This window comes from Primulina huaijiensis, chromosome 16 (genome assembly GCF_012295235.1).
Source record: "Primulina huaijiensis isolate GDHJ02 chromosome 16, ASM1229523v2, whole genome shotgun sequence".
Lineage (NCBI taxonomy): Eukaryota > Viridiplantae > Streptophyta > Magnoliopsida > Lamiales > Gesneriaceae > Primulina > Primulina huaijiensis.
In genome coordinates, this window is record NC_133321.1 from 18,196,575 (window position 1) to 18,213,827 (window position 17,253).

At 35.2% G+C, this 17,253-nt stretch overlaps 3 protein-coding genes and 1 non-coding gene across 8 annotated transcripts in view; 3 read left to right on the forward strand and 1 right to left on the reverse strand.

Moving 5' to 3' along the window:
- LOC140961165 (uncharacterized) overlaps positions 1-6,984 on the reverse strand; it is a 10,858-nt gene extending 3,874 nt beyond the window's left edge. The window contains exons 1-8 of one of the 5 annotated variants that reach the window (XM_073419481.1): positions 6,063-6,983; positions 4,462-4,726; positions 4,046-4,231; positions 3,554-3,700; positions 3,014-3,460; positions 2,475-2,760; positions 1,869-2,441; positions 745-1,709 (exon numbers count right to left, since the gene is read on the reverse strand). In XM_073419481.1, the coding sequence (XP_073275582.1) occupies positions 745-1,709; positions 1,869-2,441; positions 2,475-2,760; positions 3,014-3,460; positions 3,554-3,700; positions 4,046-4,231; positions 4,462-4,726; positions 6,063-6,814 (3,621 nt within the window). In that variant the 5' untranslated portion in view covers positions 6,815-6,983. Of the gene's footprint in view, positions 1-744; positions 1,710-1,868; positions 2,761-3,013; positions 3,461-3,553; positions 3,701-4,045; positions 4,232-4,461; positions 4,822-6,062 lie in introns of all 5 variants that reach the window. The other 4 variants (XM_073419480.1, XM_073419479.1, XM_073419482.1 and 1 more) reach the window with 4 other exon arrangements.
- A 388-nt stretch (positions 6,985-7,372) lies between these two features.
- Positions 7,373-7,445, forward strand: TRNAA-UGC (transfer RNA alanine (anticodon UGC)). The gene has a single exon. It is a non-coding gene; the product is annotated as a tRNA-Ala (tRNA).
- Positions 7,446-13,123: 5,678 nt separating this feature from the next.
- Positions 13,124-14,232, forward strand: LOC140961841 (ethylene-responsive transcription factor ERF017-like). Its single transcript, XM_073420576.1, has one exon. The coding sequence runs from the start codon at positions 13,310-13,312 to the stop codon at positions 13,970-13,972; it is 663 nt and encodes a 220-aa protein (XP_073276677.1). The 5' UTR covers positions 13,124-13,309; the 3' UTR covers positions 13,973-14,232.
- A 690-nt stretch (positions 14,233-14,922) lies between these two features.
- On the forward strand, positions 14,923-15,778 carry LOC140961866 (ethylene-responsive transcription factor ERF017-like). The gene has a single exon (XM_073420620.1). It carries the CDS (start codon positions 15,063-15,065, stop codon positions 15,555-15,557), a length of 495 nt encoding a protein of 164 aa, XP_073276721.1. The 5' UTR covers positions 14,923-15,062; the 3' UTR covers positions 15,558-15,778.
- The last annotated feature ends 1,475 nt before the right edge of the window (positions 15,779-17,253 follow it).

Below are 17,253 nucleotides of genomic sequence, written 5' to 3' on the forward strand. Positions count from 1 at the left end.
AAAAAAATTCAAAAAAATAATAAATAATAATAATATTTTAATTTAACACATAATAACAAAATTTCCGATTTAAATTTGAAAGTTTAATCGTAGAAAATTAAAAGTATATGTACTAAATCAAATAAAAAATTGTTAAAAAAATAAAAATATGCAAAATAAATATTAAATTATGAAAATTTATTATATAAATATACAATAAATTTTGTTCAAACATACAATATATAAAAATATAGGTAATATTTTCAAAAAAAAAAGTTCGCGGGTCAACCCGCGACCCAACCCGAAACCCGCCTAACATGGCACTAACCCGAATCCACCCAACCCGAACCCGAAAAACCCCAACCCGAACCTGATTTTTTTCGTGTTGGGTCGTGTCGGGTTGACGGGTCGTGTCGCATTTTGACACCCCTAAATTTACACTTCAGAAATTGTTTGAGCAAAAGCAATTTACAATCTGCATTGACTAAACAATGTTATTTCTTTCCAGTCCAGCCCACCACATGCCTTGGGTTAAGTTTTTAACTGAACATTACTGGAACTGCTTCAAAAGACTTTCTGCAGATAAAGTGCAAGGTTGAAACAATATAGCATTGTTTAACCAGACTTTTGCTAAAATTAAAGATGTTGGAATTGACTACTGATATTAACAATGATCACTAGGAAGCACAAAACACAAAGATGAATCAAAGAAGAGTTTCATGATGCATATCAAATTCTTAATGAATCATTATGATTAGTTGATACCTGTTGACCAATAAATAATGCAGATGCCCCTAGAGCAGCCGTAACAGCGCCTAGCATTACTTTATTGCCGCTTGAACATTGGACAGCAATCTTATCCTCATCTTTGCTAACCGGCGGGCATAGACTACTTTCATCTTCAAATTTCACCGGAAGCCGCACATCAGTCTCTTTTTTGTCGACTGGAATAATACTGGCTTTTGATTTTTGAACCTGATGAAAATTGGCATCTTTTTCACCATCACTATCCAATGCAGAAACATTGAAGATTTTTCTAAGTGAAGCTAAACTAGAGCCAACAATAACACCAACAGGTAGCACTCTTTTTAAATATTGGGTATCCTGAATAGCGAATGAAATAGCTCTGACTATATTCTCCCCGTGAAGGGAGCCAAGTGTATTCGACGGATGGTCATTCTGCTCGCGCGTGTCTTCCTTTTCGTGCCTTGCAGCCAAAGACACAGCATTTGCGACACGTTCTATATCCCTAGCTATTTCGAACTCCAATTCTTCCATGTCAGCACTGACCCTCCTAGAAACTTCTACATTTAAACATTCTACAATAAGATTTTTAACAGAAAGCATCGACTCATCCAACTTGCCAAAGTCAGTGCGCTCAGATGCCATGTCCATTTCCTCAAATTCTTCATTTATTTTCTGCTGCTTTCCAGAATCCAATATGACATAAGAGGGTTCAATAATATTGTCAGTGTACTTAGTTCTAGAATCAGGGCTATCCCTATAATCACCTTCACGGGTTGTAAATTTTTCACCGGACGCCCCATCATCTTCTATTTGTTCCAGAAGTCTCCACTGACCATCTTCTGGGAAATAGTAGAAAGGCAAAGCCGACTTTGCACCCAAAACTGCAGGCCTGGATTTTCGCAACTCTGAAAGAAGGTAAGCCCTAAGGTATTCCTTGTAAAGTGGGTCCCCATATGGAAAAGTAGCCAAATAACCTGAAACCCCTGAAACATTATTCAAATCAAATATTTGCAAGTTCAGTGTTGTACAAAACTGGCTCTTTATTTTGTTTGTCAGCTGACTATAATGGAGTCAATCAAATGCATTATGTGGTTTACATCTTCCTGGATTAAACAAAACATCTGAATTCACAGAAATTATACCTGGGTTTCTCCACATATTATCCACACTTTCTGGATTATGGTCATGATCCTTCAGATTGCGAGTGTCTTCCGTCAAATTTTTTTCGGCGTCCCTTCTATTGACATCTAGTTTATTGCTTTCATCCTTCACTTGATTCTGATCTTCTCTTTTCGCCTGTAGCTGAGCAAGCACGCCCTCAATTGCCTGGAATACACCGTTAACAGCAACTTGAGTGGAATCATCGAACCCCGTTAAGGCATCTAACGCAGAGGACATATTGAAGCTGGGGGGCGCAGCATCAGTTTGAGTTGAAACAGATGGTGGCTCTTTCTCTTTATTCTCCTGATTGTTTTCTGCTTTATTTTCTGCGGGTTGAGTCTCAGTAGAGGAGGATGGAGCATCAGAATTTCCATCAACGTGATCAGCTTCTTTGACCTTGCTTTGATCATTTGATACATCAGAGCCATCCTCGTTATCCTTTTCTTTCAGGTTTGATTGTCCTTCAACTTTTTCTTTTTCCATTTTCTTCAGGTTGTTGGCAAGATTGTTGTCCGATTGACTCAAACCTGAATCATTAGCTTTTTCAAGTTCTTCTGACGGCTCATTTGCTAACTCCATATCTACACGAGAACCATCTCCAGCTTCATTGCTCCTTTTATTTTGATCAGAAAAGCGAACCTTCTCATCACCACTTCCTCTTGATAGTCCAATTTTTTCTTGCAATTTTGAGTTCAGTCCTGATGCCACATCAGGAATGTGCCCCAATCCCAAGATTTCATTAAATTTTAGATTAGACCTTTGACTCTGCACAATTTCAGAAACAGAGCTAGTAAGCTTTTCTCGTACATCTTCAGGTACCGCATCTTCCAACGCTTTCATCAGCATCTCCCCTTGACCCACAGCATCAAGGACCTGCAAATCGTTACTGTTTCTGATTAGATCATCAGTGTTTCTTAGCTATGAATTTGCTCAGACATATCTCTCCACGTGTTAAGAGTCAACAATTAAATTTTTAAGTCCATTAGACCAAGCTGAGAAGCTTTGCAAAGGCATATCTCCGTGAAGCTGTATATATGTTGTTTCTACATGAATTTGAATCAAGTCTAAAACATATATAGAGTCACAAGCTGACAAGTGAGAAGTCTAAGCAAGTTATGGGCAGTACCTTCTTTTTCTGTTCTTCTGAAAGAGTATCTGGCATAGTCACGTCAAGCATATTCATCATCACTTGTGCAGTTTGCAGCGCTTGTCCTCTTTCATTCTCGAAAGATTTAGATGCTTCATCTTCTTCTTTTGCGTCACTGGCATTAAGTTGATGTCCTACATCACTATCCTCATCTTGCAGTCCGGTTTGAGGAGGTATCCTTCCTATATCTCTTGCTGATCTTGGATGAAGTTTCCCCTCGGTATCATATACGTGCAGCATCTTTGATGTAGAATTTTTAGCAGAGAATCCATTAGGGAAATTCAGGAGCTTGTTCTCACCATCAGCTTTACTAGAAGTATTACCACCGGAGAATGACAAACCCTTCGAAGGATTTACAGTGACATCAACGTCTTTCAGAAGCGGGTGACGGCCTTTTAGAAGTCCAAGCTCCACAGCATTGAGCCACTGCATGGATGCATTAAAAAAATGTTCGCCATGATGTAGGGCATATCAATCATACAGGCTAAACTTTATTCAGATGACAAATCGTATAGTTACCTCAATCGTTAGATTCAGGCACCAAGAGAAATTTAATCCACTATCTCTACCAGATGATGAATGAGAACAAAGAAGCAAGCTTGTGTATGGATTTTCTGCAATCAAACCCCTTGGAATGGAAAACGTTGGAAATGTTCCATCATCGTTCTGAATGAATTAATAAAGCAACAATTGTCACTTAGAAATCACATGATTTACAAAGAAAATGAACAAGCAAATTGAACCATAACTGACAATTCAACTTAAATGAATAGTGGTATTCAATTTTACTTGAACATAAATACAAGTGTCAAGAGCAATTATATCCAAATCATCCAGGTCATCAGATCTCATTTCTGGGATATGTATTGTATACTCAGTGTCATAGAAAAAGCAAACATGCCGATTATATACTTCAGAAGTACAGAAAGGAGTTTTCCGTGCTTCATATGATGGTCAAAGGTAAAACATTGGTCCTTGGTGAAGCGTAGCATCAAAGAATGAAAATAACACCTGAATAAAAAGAACAGGAATCTTCACTTTGCCCACCACATATAGTGTGCTGGATTTCTCATAGAAATTTTCAACGTTATCAAATCCATGGGACACCACTGATATCGCATTGTCAAAATCTCTAGTGGATGATGCCAAGAGAGCTTTTTCAACATCAAATCCTTTTCCTCGACCTTGAAATAATTCCTGAAAGGCAAAGAAACAGTTATAATAAAGAAGATATGGATATCGGCAAGTTCAGAAAACTGCACCCCAGCCACATAAATGCTGCCATAAAATAGGCTGATTTTCAAAATAATGGTTCCTTCTATAAGTAATAGTTCTACTTTAAAAGAACAGCAATTAGGCAAAAAACACAAGTATAAATTAAATTTCTTAAAAGAAAAAACAAGATCAAGTATGTGAAGAAAAGAAACCTTGTTACGTTGAAGTATTCCGATCAACCCTCCTGTTAGCTTCATATCCTCCATAGTTGACCGAGTGGCCACCTCTAAGTCAAATGGATTGTCTATGCATGTTGCAGCTGTTAGAGGTGTTCTCTCTCCATATTCAGCCAAGTACTTTGTCAACATATTGGCACCATATCCCAAGCCCACACCCATAAATGTTGTCCACGGTCTTTTCTTGTGGATAAACTGAACAGCGGTGAAGATATCATCGCTGTCAGCGGCTGTAAATAACCTACATAAATGAAGTAGTTACAGCGTCCTACTGTCAGCTTGTTTTGCCGGTCCAGGAATGAAAGAATCTTCTCAATTAGAAACCTGAACATCAAACTGAATGATTAACAGAGTTATTTTGTTTTTTACTTTCATCCGAATGAATCCGTCAGAATTGCTTTTTTTCCCTTTGATACACATTCTTCCAGAAACTTGTAAATTCAACAAATTCACACAAACATTGCAAACTTAACAAACTAAAGAACTACTGATTATCCTTTCTACACTAGGTAAAAGGCAATAGCAGGCAAGGAGCTTGAATCACTAAGCCTGCAACAAAAATAAGGTCAAAGCACACGAGAAAAAAACAGCTGGGCCTTACCGGGCTCGCCATGATAAAAATAAGTCATGCTCGAAGAATAATGATGAAAGAATTTCAAAAAGGCTGCATTCAGAAATTTTAATAAGCATGCATCTGAATGTATATACTATCGTGAAATACTTGATACAATCTGGCAGTGCCACGAACTTGATATAATCTAACAGTGCCACAGAGATTGGTTGAAGAGAAATAAGTCTATTTTCAAAAATCAAACAGCCGTTATTTCATGTGATAACCAACTTGTTGAGAAGAACTTGACACAGCATTGTACTACTCGGTAACCTCAAATTAGGTTGTAACTCAAAACAAGCACGAAAGGTCAGTAAACATGAAGAATTCACAAACAAAAACATTCTGTTTTCTCACGTTAAAAAAAAAAGACACTGGGATCTTTCCTCTATATTCTGATACACTTAACCCCAAGCAAAGAAAGGATATCTTTCTCCTCAAATTTCTCCCACACTTCAACATACTACACCTATAGCCATAATAAATTATGCTTCTACTTAACCACGAGCGTGGATCAATCTTCAAATTGCAAAGGCTAACCAGATATTCATAGACAATTCTTAAAATATTGTCCAATCGCAAATTTCTTATCACTATCCACGTTCTTCTCCACATACAGTAGTATGTAGAAACCTAAGCATGAATGATATCATGAACGATTTATCGTAGCATAAGCTGAGAAATTTACTGACTAAATAACTCTAAAACTAGTATTTTGCTGCTTACACTTTCCAAGCAGCAGTAGTAGTAAAAGTACCCAAATAAAATAATCAAGCCAATTAGCTGCCACATTGCAAAACATTAAACTATGTCCTCAAAAAATTTCATGATTTCAACCTAATGTAAGCTCTAGTTAAAAGGTCCTTTTAGATGCCAAACTATGCCCTTGGATTGATCCATGTAATGAATAAACAACAGTCGCGAGTGAACGAAAACATGAACAAGATTAATTATAGATAAAACCAACCGCGGAGTGGTCAATGGTGAGCCCGCACATCCTCTTGGATTCATGACAACTGGAAACACCCCTCTCCTCAAACACTCACAAACAAATCGCTTGATTTTCCCCTCATAACTCCCTTCCGCAGTTCCTGGAACAATAAAAACTGTAGTATCCCATCCTCGCTCCTCCTCTAACTCCAAATTAGCCGGCCAATCCAAGGACAAAACTCCACCATCCTCCGTGCCAACACAGAGCCTCTGATACGCCAACTTTTCCAGGATGTCATCCTCCTCACTGTGAACTATCCTCCCACAGTTCGAATTCACAAAATGCGTACCCTCTTTAACGAGCTTCTCATTCACATTCTCCAGCAATTCACCTCCAGGGAAACAAATTGACGGGCAACGCAACGTCACGAAGCGATTAAACGGAGTAGGGCTCGAAAACAAAATCCAACCCCCGACAGGAGAATCAAAACCGCTGCTTTCTTCAGGGATCGGAATCATTTTATGGGATTTAGAAGAAAAATATAAAGCGAGGCCAGAGGTGAACCCGAGAGTCGGGGCAATGTAATCAAGGTAGCTTAGCGAAGGAAGTTGAGATAGTAGGCCATGAAATAAATTATCGGAAATCAAAGATGAAGGATTGAAGTGGCTACAGACAGTAAAGGGTCTCAAACGACGGCGTTTCCAGTGATGGCGGGAAGGGGGGGAGGCCCTCTTGTGGATTGCGAAGGATGTAAGCAGGCATTCCTTGTGTGGGAAAGCGAGGCTCATTTCGTACGCATGAGGCAGCGGCGGAGGTGGAATTTGTGGAGGATTTATGAACGAAAAAATGGCGGTGGAGATTTGGAAGGTGGCGGAAGTGGCATCGGTTATTCGGTTTGAATTGATGGTTGCGAATTGGAGTTTAGCGTAAGGTTTGAGAAATCGATGACTGGACACGTCTTCTTCAAATAGTCATTGAGATGACGTGCGTCCTCTCCATATGCTGATTCCACTAAAATCCAATTAATATACACAATAGTCTCGACATATTTATTTACCTCTCTTTTCTTAACCACTCATTTTGCAATATTCACAAGCAAATCATATTAATCGAAAATATATACATACATACATATACATATATATATATATATATATATATATATATAAACATTTCTGACATTGTTGTTAAAGTATTGGGCATTTGGAACATGTAATAAAATTGGGCTTGTCCAAACTCCCAAGCCCAACCATTATCTGGCGATTGTAAGAAATTAGGCCCGATCAATTATATAACAAAAATATAGTTATTATATTAATAACCAACCGACTAGAACTTGCTCAAAAGGGGATGTAGCTCAAATGGTAGAGCGCTCGCTTTGCATGCGAGAGGCACGGGGTTCGATCCCCCGCATCTCCAATTTTTACACCATTTCTGTTTTTCTTCCTCTATTCTTTTCAGTAGAATTTCCCTTTAATAAAAAAACTTCCTTTAAATTATATTATAATTTTTTATTGATTAAATTATATTATATTTTTAAAAAAATTCCATTTTTAATGTGTAATCATAATTTCAACTTGTTTATTTTTTATTATATTCGAATATCATGCGATTGTACCTGCAAAGTGGCTAAAACATTTTGCGAATACAAAGAGATCTTGGATTAAAGTCTCGTTTGTGTGGGTTGTTTATTTAGACAAAATATTTTCCATCGATTATATAAAAAAATCACAAATTCTTATACACATTTAAGATTTTTTTTATTATAAGCGATTTTATTTTTTTATCCATTCAAAGTGTTAATGTAGTACACGTACATCAGCATCGCACTGACGCACATCAACGCGACATCTGAAAAAGAATAAACTCCAACATTAATAAAACAAAAATAACATACTAAAATTAAAATTTGACAATATAGAAGACATAAATCGAAAAGAGATGAACATATCAGATCAAAAAAAACCATTATGCTGTTAAGATTTTGAAGGTAATTAAAATATATATATATTTCATATCTCATTAAAACAATCCAAACATTGGGAAGTAATATGCATAATCTATTCACACAAGGCAGACCTTTACAAGGTGCCAAATATTTCAAGATTCGTGACATTATTGTTCGATTTTAATGCAAAACAAGTAGCTACTGCTACAGTCTCACTGAGCTAAAGTGACTTGAATAAACAAAAAGATTTAACAAATCCCAGAGCAGAAGGTTTGTTTACCCAGGTGCTTCTGGATTTTATAGGTTTCTGTACTTCCAGGAGGTGTCTTCAGCTTGATCATGGCAAAGCCAAATGGATTCAAATACATAAGTGGACAATATATTTTTCTACAATGTCCCACAATCTCTCCCTTTGAATGGTGAGTACAAATGTACAACCACCATATGTACAAATCTCACACACATGTTCTGATCCATATACGGATATGTCTATGCTGACACAAGCGCAATTGCAAAATTAGTTTTTATTTGATATTCCTTCAGGCACCCATTTTCACTTACTTCAGCACCGCGTGACAACTAACTGAGCGTCCATATTCGTACTGTAGGAGATTGGACACAAGAACTGAAACGAGTAATCACCGAGGATAATAGTTCAGCTACTGTGATTGGTAGAGCTAAATTTGGGGCACAGGGAAACGTTCACCAAAATGGGTAACTAATTTAGATAAACTTTACGACCATACAGTCATTTAGAGATGACTCTCTAGGAAACCTGAGCAAACACACTTCCTTGGTGCAGCTTACCTAAATTGCTGGTAGATGGACCCTACGGAGCTCCAGCACAAGACTACCAGAACTATGATGTATTACTACTTGTCGGGCTTGGAATTGGAGCTACTCCTTTCATAAGCATTCTCAAAGATTTATTGGACAGTACAAGACTAGACGACCAAGTGGTATTGTTCGGTATCTGTAGCAGTACCTCTTTCCTTTTTTCTTTTTTACTTCTTTTCAGTAAAGGTAACTTTAGCAGACTCAGTCGTTTTGTTTGTTGTTTCCGGCTTGTGACTCGAATACAGAAACTAGTAGATCAGATGATAGCTCAAATAGTATTGCCTCTTCATGTAAACCCAGTGGAAAAAAGAAATCACAGCATACAAGAAGTGCCCATTTCTACTGGGTTACCAGGGAACCTGGGTTCCTTTGAGTGGTTCAAGGGAGTCATGAATGAAGTAGCAGAGATGGATCAAAAGGCAATTCTTATCCCCTTCAAAAAACTTATCATACAAATATATCTCATTTCGTCCTTAAAAAATTGTTACTTGACGTTGCCGTACGATTCAACAATCAGCAAATTAAAGAAAATACTCAAGTGATATAGTTTCAAACATAATATCAAATAGTGTTTACAAGTAAAATACCAAAAATTGTATTTACTCACCAAGAGCTCGTGGACAGAAGGATACGGGTTGAAGAAAATCAAATTAAGTCTACATTAAGATGAAATCTGCAAATGAATGTTTTCTTACGATTTCTATTATGCACAAATGTGTCGATTCTAGAAAATTAAAATCCAGTTCGATCTTCTAAGTTAATAGTGATGCACCTCCTTCCACGTCTAGAAATCCGGAACTGAAATTAAAATTTGAGAGACTGGTTAACAAGGAAAACTCCATAAATTTTCAGGTGTTTTCTACTGTGGCATGCCTATCTTGGCAAAGGAGCTGAAGAAACTATCGCACGAAGTAACTCGCAAGACATCCACGAGGTTTGAGTTTCACAAGGAATACTTTTCGGCTCCGTTTGGTACGTGTGATAGGATAAGTAAATGATTAATAATTAGAGTTATTAAAAAATGAGATATATGGATTAATAGTATGGTGGGATAAATAACATGGTGTTTGATATGATTTTAAAATGATGGATTAATTTTGTAAATTTTATCGTAATGATCAAAATACCACAAATGCTAATTAAGTATATATTCTTAAAATAATTGGATAGATAATTAAATATTTATAATTATAATTTATATTTATTAAAATTAATTTAAATATATTTATTAGAAATATATTTGAAAATATTACGGTAATCATTAAACACAATAAATTAAAATTTAATAAATATTTATTTTCATAAGAGATAAGAAAATAAAAATGTAATTTGTGGTGTGTTGATAACTTATCCTACTTAATTTGTTAGATTAATAATCAAATAATTAATCAGAAAATTAGGTCTTAAACCGGATCAAAATGATTATTAATATATCTTAAAATTTTAACCAAACATTAGATAACTATGTGATTATTCATCTATCCTTATTTAATCACATCAACCAAACACACCCTTAAAGTGGGAAGACCGGATACTAACCACTTGCGCAAATTGTAATTATTATGTATAAGAGTAAACACTATAAAAATAAATGCTTATGGTGACATTCATAAATGTCATCATATTCAATATTTAGTGACATTTAAGTTTTAGTGACACCTCCAACAAATGTCCCCTATTCCAATGTCATCTTAAACTTCCTGACATTTTTTAATGTCATTATAAGATGTTAATGATAATTTCATACGTGTTACTAATTATTCATATAATGACAATTTTAAATGTCAGGAAACTCATGTTTTAAATACAGTTATATATGCCTTGTTATTATAGTAATAATAACAAATTTATATGTCAATTAAAATCATTTATAATGACAACTAAAAGTGTAGTGTATGTTATTTATAGTGACAGTAACAAATGTGAGAATATTTGGGTTGGATAAATATTGGAGGAGGGAAAAATAGATAAAATAAATGTGAGAATAAAAAAATATATTATATTAGTTATCATGACATTTTTTATATGGAGGGAAACAATTATTTTCCCTCTTCCAATATTTATCCAACCTAAATATTCTCACATTTATTTATAGTGACAAATTTTAGTTTTTTAATGATTTTTTACGATGTGGGAATCCCTCAATATAAAAAATGACATCAATTAAAAATATCAGGATAACTAATCTAATATGTTTTTTTAATTTTACACATTATTAATTTTTTACAAGTGTCATTAGTAAGTATTTGTAACAACATTTAATTAAAAATGTCAACAAAAAAGTATCACAATAGCCATTTATTGTTGTAGTGAAAAATATAAAATTTACCTCGGCAAAATGTCTGAACATATAGCATATATTTAGGTTAGCCCAATAATATAGTAGGGATTCAAACAGAGGGGAAATGATTGTGGAGGTTGGACGTAGAAAGAACATACTTAGATTATATTATTTTCTTCATAGTAGATTATTTCATAGATTACCTCAAGGAAAATTGCATTATCAAGTGATTATCTGAGGAAAAATGCATTAAAATATTGATGTGTTTGTATTAACTTCAAACCAGCAACATGGGTAGAAGAATTATATTTCCAGGCAAATTGTCTATGGTGCAAAACTTTTCCAGACGAAAAATTCAAGAAGATCCACGAAAAATTTGCCCCCCACATTTCAAGTACTTCCCATTGAGAAATTTGTGTAAACTAACTCTGACATGTCAGTCATCTTTCAATCTCCGTAGCAGTTTAGATGCCCATAGCCTAACCCATCTTTTCAACGTGTAACCAGCAAAAACTCCAGCAAGAAAACAAATAGCGCATAGCTTCGAGCAAGTCCAAAGTGATACCACTTGTCTGCATTAGATATCCGTCGTTAGAAACAACCATATGCATGTGCTTTCGCGATTTTTGTGTAAACAAACTCTGACGTTATTTCTTTCGAACTAAATCAAAACCGAGATTTTAAATACCCCATACAACAAGCGAGACTGGTCAGCTGAATAAGCGGCAGAGGATCCAACACCAGATGAAGAAGAAGAAGAAGAAGAAGAAGAAGAAGAAGAGTCCATTCCTTTCGATTTTTCTAACCACGAAGCCAAGGAGCTAAGCTTTGCCGTTGATTATTCAGCTACAACTTTGGAAAAAACACAAAAAAAAACATTCTTACTGTTTAACAAAGTATAGGAGAAACTTCCAAAAATAATTATGCGAATTAAAAATATATCAAATATGTAATTTAATCATTTTACTTTATGTTTTTGCCACATTTTCACCCGTCAAATTCGCATAATTTAATTTCAAATTTTGAAAAATATGGTCCTCGATTTGGAAAATCGTCACATATGACCACCGGCGTTGGGCGGCAACATGGTGCGTCACATCGTTATTGTTAAAGTTGATGAAGTTAGAGCAATTCTTTTTCTAATTGAATGACACGCAAACATACGTGCTTCATCATCATTCAGTCGTGTCTCGACTTTTTCTCTACTAAAAAAGAGAAACCCAAAAGTAATATCGTACTAGAAATCACAATTTTGGTTATACTGTTGACAACAACAATTTGTCATGATGAGTCCTCCTAATAATAATCCTGAATTTATGACACGTTATGCGAAGGCGACAACAACCTAAGTATAGAAATATGGCAAGTGGCCCAGCTTGCTTGTCCTGAATTAATGATCGACGACACCATGTAATGCGTGGGGTGGGAAATAGACGATATGTCCCATGCATTGCTCCACTACTTTACATGGCATGTCAAACTAGATTACACTTATTTTTCTGACCATTATAATTTTATATATTTTATTCAATCCGTATTACTAATCAAAACATATTATCAAAATTATAAAAAAAAAATACCCAAAACATATGTTGTATCGACAAAATTTCCATATGTACACATTCCCTTCTCACATACAATTATGTTTGTATCCGAGACAAACACGTACATATTGGATGGATACAAATCAGTAAACACATGCAACAAATGTTCGAGGAACAATGTGTCGGTGTGCCAACGAAAAAATAATTTGTGAGAAAAACAAACTCAAATTAGTTAGTTCAACTTAATTGACCAATTTTAAATATAAATATTTTTTTTATTTGAAAAGATAAATCATGAATGTATAATGTATCATACGTTAAAAAACAAAATTGACGTGCTTTCTGGATCCATCTCCCAGTAATGCACGAGGAATTCGACTTCCCTCACGTGTTCTAATCTCAATAGATGGACCGCTTAACCTTACTAAACAAAATACGTAAGCTTCAATTATAAATTCAGAATTTCCCACGTTTTAGGACTGGGTCTCGATCAACGCGCCGTCGGTCTTTTGACCCACTCCCGACACTCTCACTCCCCATTCATACATATACTCGGCCGCCATTTTCCCAATCCAACAGCATTCACAACTACGGTGTCGATCAATTTTTTATTTATAGAAAAAGGTTTCTGTTGTTCCTGGATTTATTTTCCAAGTAAGGGAATTGATCAGTTATGGTGAGATCTGCGGATCAAAGCGAACAGCCATCGCTTCCGCATTCGGAGAGGTCCTGCGACTTGGCGGCTGCCTCGTCTTCCTCGCGAAAGTACAAAGGAGTGAGGAGGCGTAAATGGGGTAAATATGTGTCGGAGATCCGGCTGCCAAACAGCAGGGAGAGGATTTGGTTGGGTTCACACGACACGGCTGAAAAGGCAGCGCGTGCTTTCGACGCCGCTCTTTTCTGCCTCCGGGGCGGGAAAGCGAAGTTCAATTTCCCGGATAATCCACCGGACATACCCAATGGCGGGTCCCTGTCGCCGGGGTCAATCCAGGACGCGGCGGCGCGTTTCGCGCAGTCGGCCCATATGGATCAACCAATCGCAATGACCGATAATTCGTATTCGAAGTCGGATTCTTTGTCGTCTTCGGATTTTTACCCTCAGAATGTGGGCTCGCCGTCCACGTCGGTGTCTGATGTGGCGGCACAGCTGGACAATGAATTCTCGGAAATAACCCTTGACAATGCTTTTCTGGATCAAGTTTTGGCCGTGGGCAGCGGAAATAACGTGCACGATTACGGCATATTTTCGGGATTTGACGAATTTTTAATTCCCCACGTGGATTATTATTGGCCGGATACTAATAATAATATTCCTTCTTCACTTTGGAATTTTTAGAATTTAAAACTTTTTCCCTTTTATTTGAAAGTGAGAAATTGAGGTAATCGTTGACGCTGCGATTTCTGACTTTTTCCTTGGAGTTTTTAGGTTTTTCATAAACTTTTTTTGTCGAATTTTTTATGGAGTTGATGAACAATTTATGTCGTATCCATCAACTTTATTTGTATCGACAAATTATAGAATGCAAGGAATAAAGATGTAATTTTATTTTACAAATATTATTTATGATGGAAAAAATATAAAGGTTTGAAAATCGATATTATTTTATGTTCATTATTCTAGTTTCTTTAAATCTGATATAGACGTTTGCTATTTTTTTTTAAAAAAAAAAAAGCTAAGAACAATAATAATTTTGGAATCATCCAATTTATAGATTTTCATTTATATCTCCAATCTCAATATATTTTAAAAAAGCTAAGACGCGTCTTCAAAATACTGTCATGAAATTTTGATTTCGAGACAATATTAGACCAAGATAGTATATCATCAAGAAACAACTCGTTCGTCAAACATATATTAATTATTCACGGAAAAACGGTTGGGTGGAGAGATTAGGTATTTTTTGTTTTTAGTTGAATAGTATTATATTATTAAAAACACAAATAAATAGAAGAGTAAGTCTTTTGTGAGACGATCTCACGAATTTTTATTTGTGAGACAAATCAATTTTACCAATATTCATAATAAAAATTATTACGTTTAGCATAAAAAGTAATATTTTTCATGAATGATCCAAATAAAAGATCTGCCTCACAAAATACAACTCGTGAGATCGTCTCATACAAGTTTTTGTCTAAATTAAAAATATAAAATCGCATTTTATGATAGCGGATTCCACGTTAGTTGAAAGTTGATAAACATAGAACCTGGCCGACCCACGTGTCTTGCACAGACCAAACTTTACCACCGCCACATCTGTCGATCAAACCTATTTAAAAATGGCTTGCTTCAACTATCAACAAATCAACCCGTGTCATTCATTCCACGTACCCACGTACGAGCATCTTACGTAATTTTCAAACACAAGCAACAAGACTATAATAGGGTTATTTAGATAAATTAGTTAAAACTATTTTGGTGGAAATCCATGGGAAGACCTGACCAATCGAGAAGAGAGCGGCGCGGCGGTAACTACAAGGGTGTGAGGATGAGAAAATGGGGGAAGTGGGTGGCTGAGGTTCGCCAACCCAAGAGCCGTGATCGAATCTGGTTGGGTTCTTACGAGACTCCAGAGGAAGCGGCCCGAGCTTATGATGCTGCCATGGTTTGCTTGCGTGGACCTTCCGTGGTGCTGAATTTTCCCGACGATCCACCGCCAAGTATTCTGGCAGCGAGTGATGAGTTGTCCAGGTCCCAGATTCAGGTCGCTGCCTCTAAGCATGCTCGCGGGCTGTCTGCGGTTCCGACGCCGGATTCTACGGAATTGAAACAGCCAGAAGTGCAAGATATGCTCTTCGGGGAGAGCAAGGAGTTGGGTTCTTCTTCTTTGGGGCAGTTGGGGGATAGGGAGAGGTGTTTGGAAAGCGGCGGAGAAAATACCGGTGGCCTGTTTGGTGGCACATCACGTTTATGGAATTTTTGAAGTATACAGTGAGTTTTTGTTGTAATCATATTCTGTAGTTATTCCAGATGATAATATGTAAATTAAAATAGTAGTTTTTGGTGAATCGTCATTCAAATCAAATAAAAAAGAGATAGAAATTGGAATTCATAGATTTGCTGTTGATTGGAATATATAAAAATTAGAAATTCAGAACTGCAATTAAATTAGATCTATCTATGTTTGAAGTAGATTTTTTGTGAGATGATATCACGAATCTTTATATGTGAGACATGTCAATCATACTGATATTCAGCATAAAAAGTAATATTTTTCATGGATGACTCAAATAAATGATCCGTCTCATAAAATACGATATGTGAGATCGTGTCATATAAGTTTTTGCTCAATCTTTGAGTTCTTGTAAAAAAGTATTGATTGAAATTAAATGCTTTTATACGTTATATTATATGACAAAAACTTGTGTGAGACGGTCTCACGGGTCGTATTTGTGAGACGGATCTCTTATTTAGGTCATCCATGAAAGAGTATTACTTTTTATGCTAAGAGTATTACTTTTTATTGTGAATATGGGTAGGGTTGATCCGTCTCTCAGATTAAGATCCGTGAGACGGTCTCACATGAGACCCACTCATATTATATATATTAAATTTTATTTAAGTAAAATAAAATTAAAATAGACAGTTTTTTCAATATAGTTTATTCCTAATTAACTCGTAAATAAAAAAAAATTAATAAGGTAGAAAAAACACTCATCATTCAAACAACGATAAAATATTATAAAAATAATAATCTCAAGTATTGTCAATTTAGTTTATTCATAGTTTTAACTATAAATTAATTGAATATAAAAAATAATTATCCATAAAAAACCAACTATACAAATGTGTGCATAAATGCATTAGTAAATATTTACAATTATATAAATATTTGAGTATCTCATTGTAAACATAGTAACACTTTCGATATATCAATGTAGCACAAAAATTTCTTTACAAATTAATTGATGATGAGCTTATTAAGTAATCTTTATCTTTCTTCGTCGTCTTCTTATTTTTTTCTTATGCTTTTTCATATTTTATTTCAAAGTTTACATACTTTTTCCTTCTCTTATAATTTTTTTTAAATCATTGAAATATAAAAATCGACTATACGATCACAAACACGTAACACGTGAAGTAGAACACTAATATTTTATTATATTTGATGCGTGTCATATTGATTACTAATTGTTCTGGTGTGGCCATGGACATTAAAATATACATCCAATTTTATTCTTGTATTGAATTTGTTATGTAATTTTTTTTAGAAATGTTATGTAAATTTTATGTACGTACACTTATCAGTTATCTCCACGTCCATTTGCAACTTTTTTTTACCGACCTTCTCTCCATTTTTCTCAATCCTCACATTTTTCCTCTCCTCTATTAAAATTTCCTAAAAAAAATTTCTTCCTTGTCATAGTAATTAAACATAAAAAATTTTGTGAAATGGTCTCATAAGTCAATTTTATGAGACAAATCTTTTATTTAAATCACTCATCAAAAATATTATTATTTTTGTTGTAAATATCGACAGAGTTGACAAATATCATCAATAAAAATATCTGAGACTATCTCACAAAACCTACGCATAATTAAATTGTATAAGTCATATATTATATTTACAATTTTTATATATTTCATTACATCTATCAAATTAGTGTTACCTCATCAAT

What these genes read in the sequence shown, in the direction of transcription:
- LOC140961866 (XM_073420620.1), top strand. Translation starts at nt 15,063, where the DNA reads ATGGGAAGACCTGACCAATCGAGAAGAGAGCGGCGCGGCGGTAACTAC.
- LOC140961841 (XM_073420576.1), top strand. Translation starts at nt 13,310, where the DNA reads ATGGTGAGATCTGCGGATCAAAGCGAACAGCCATCGCTTCCGCATTCG.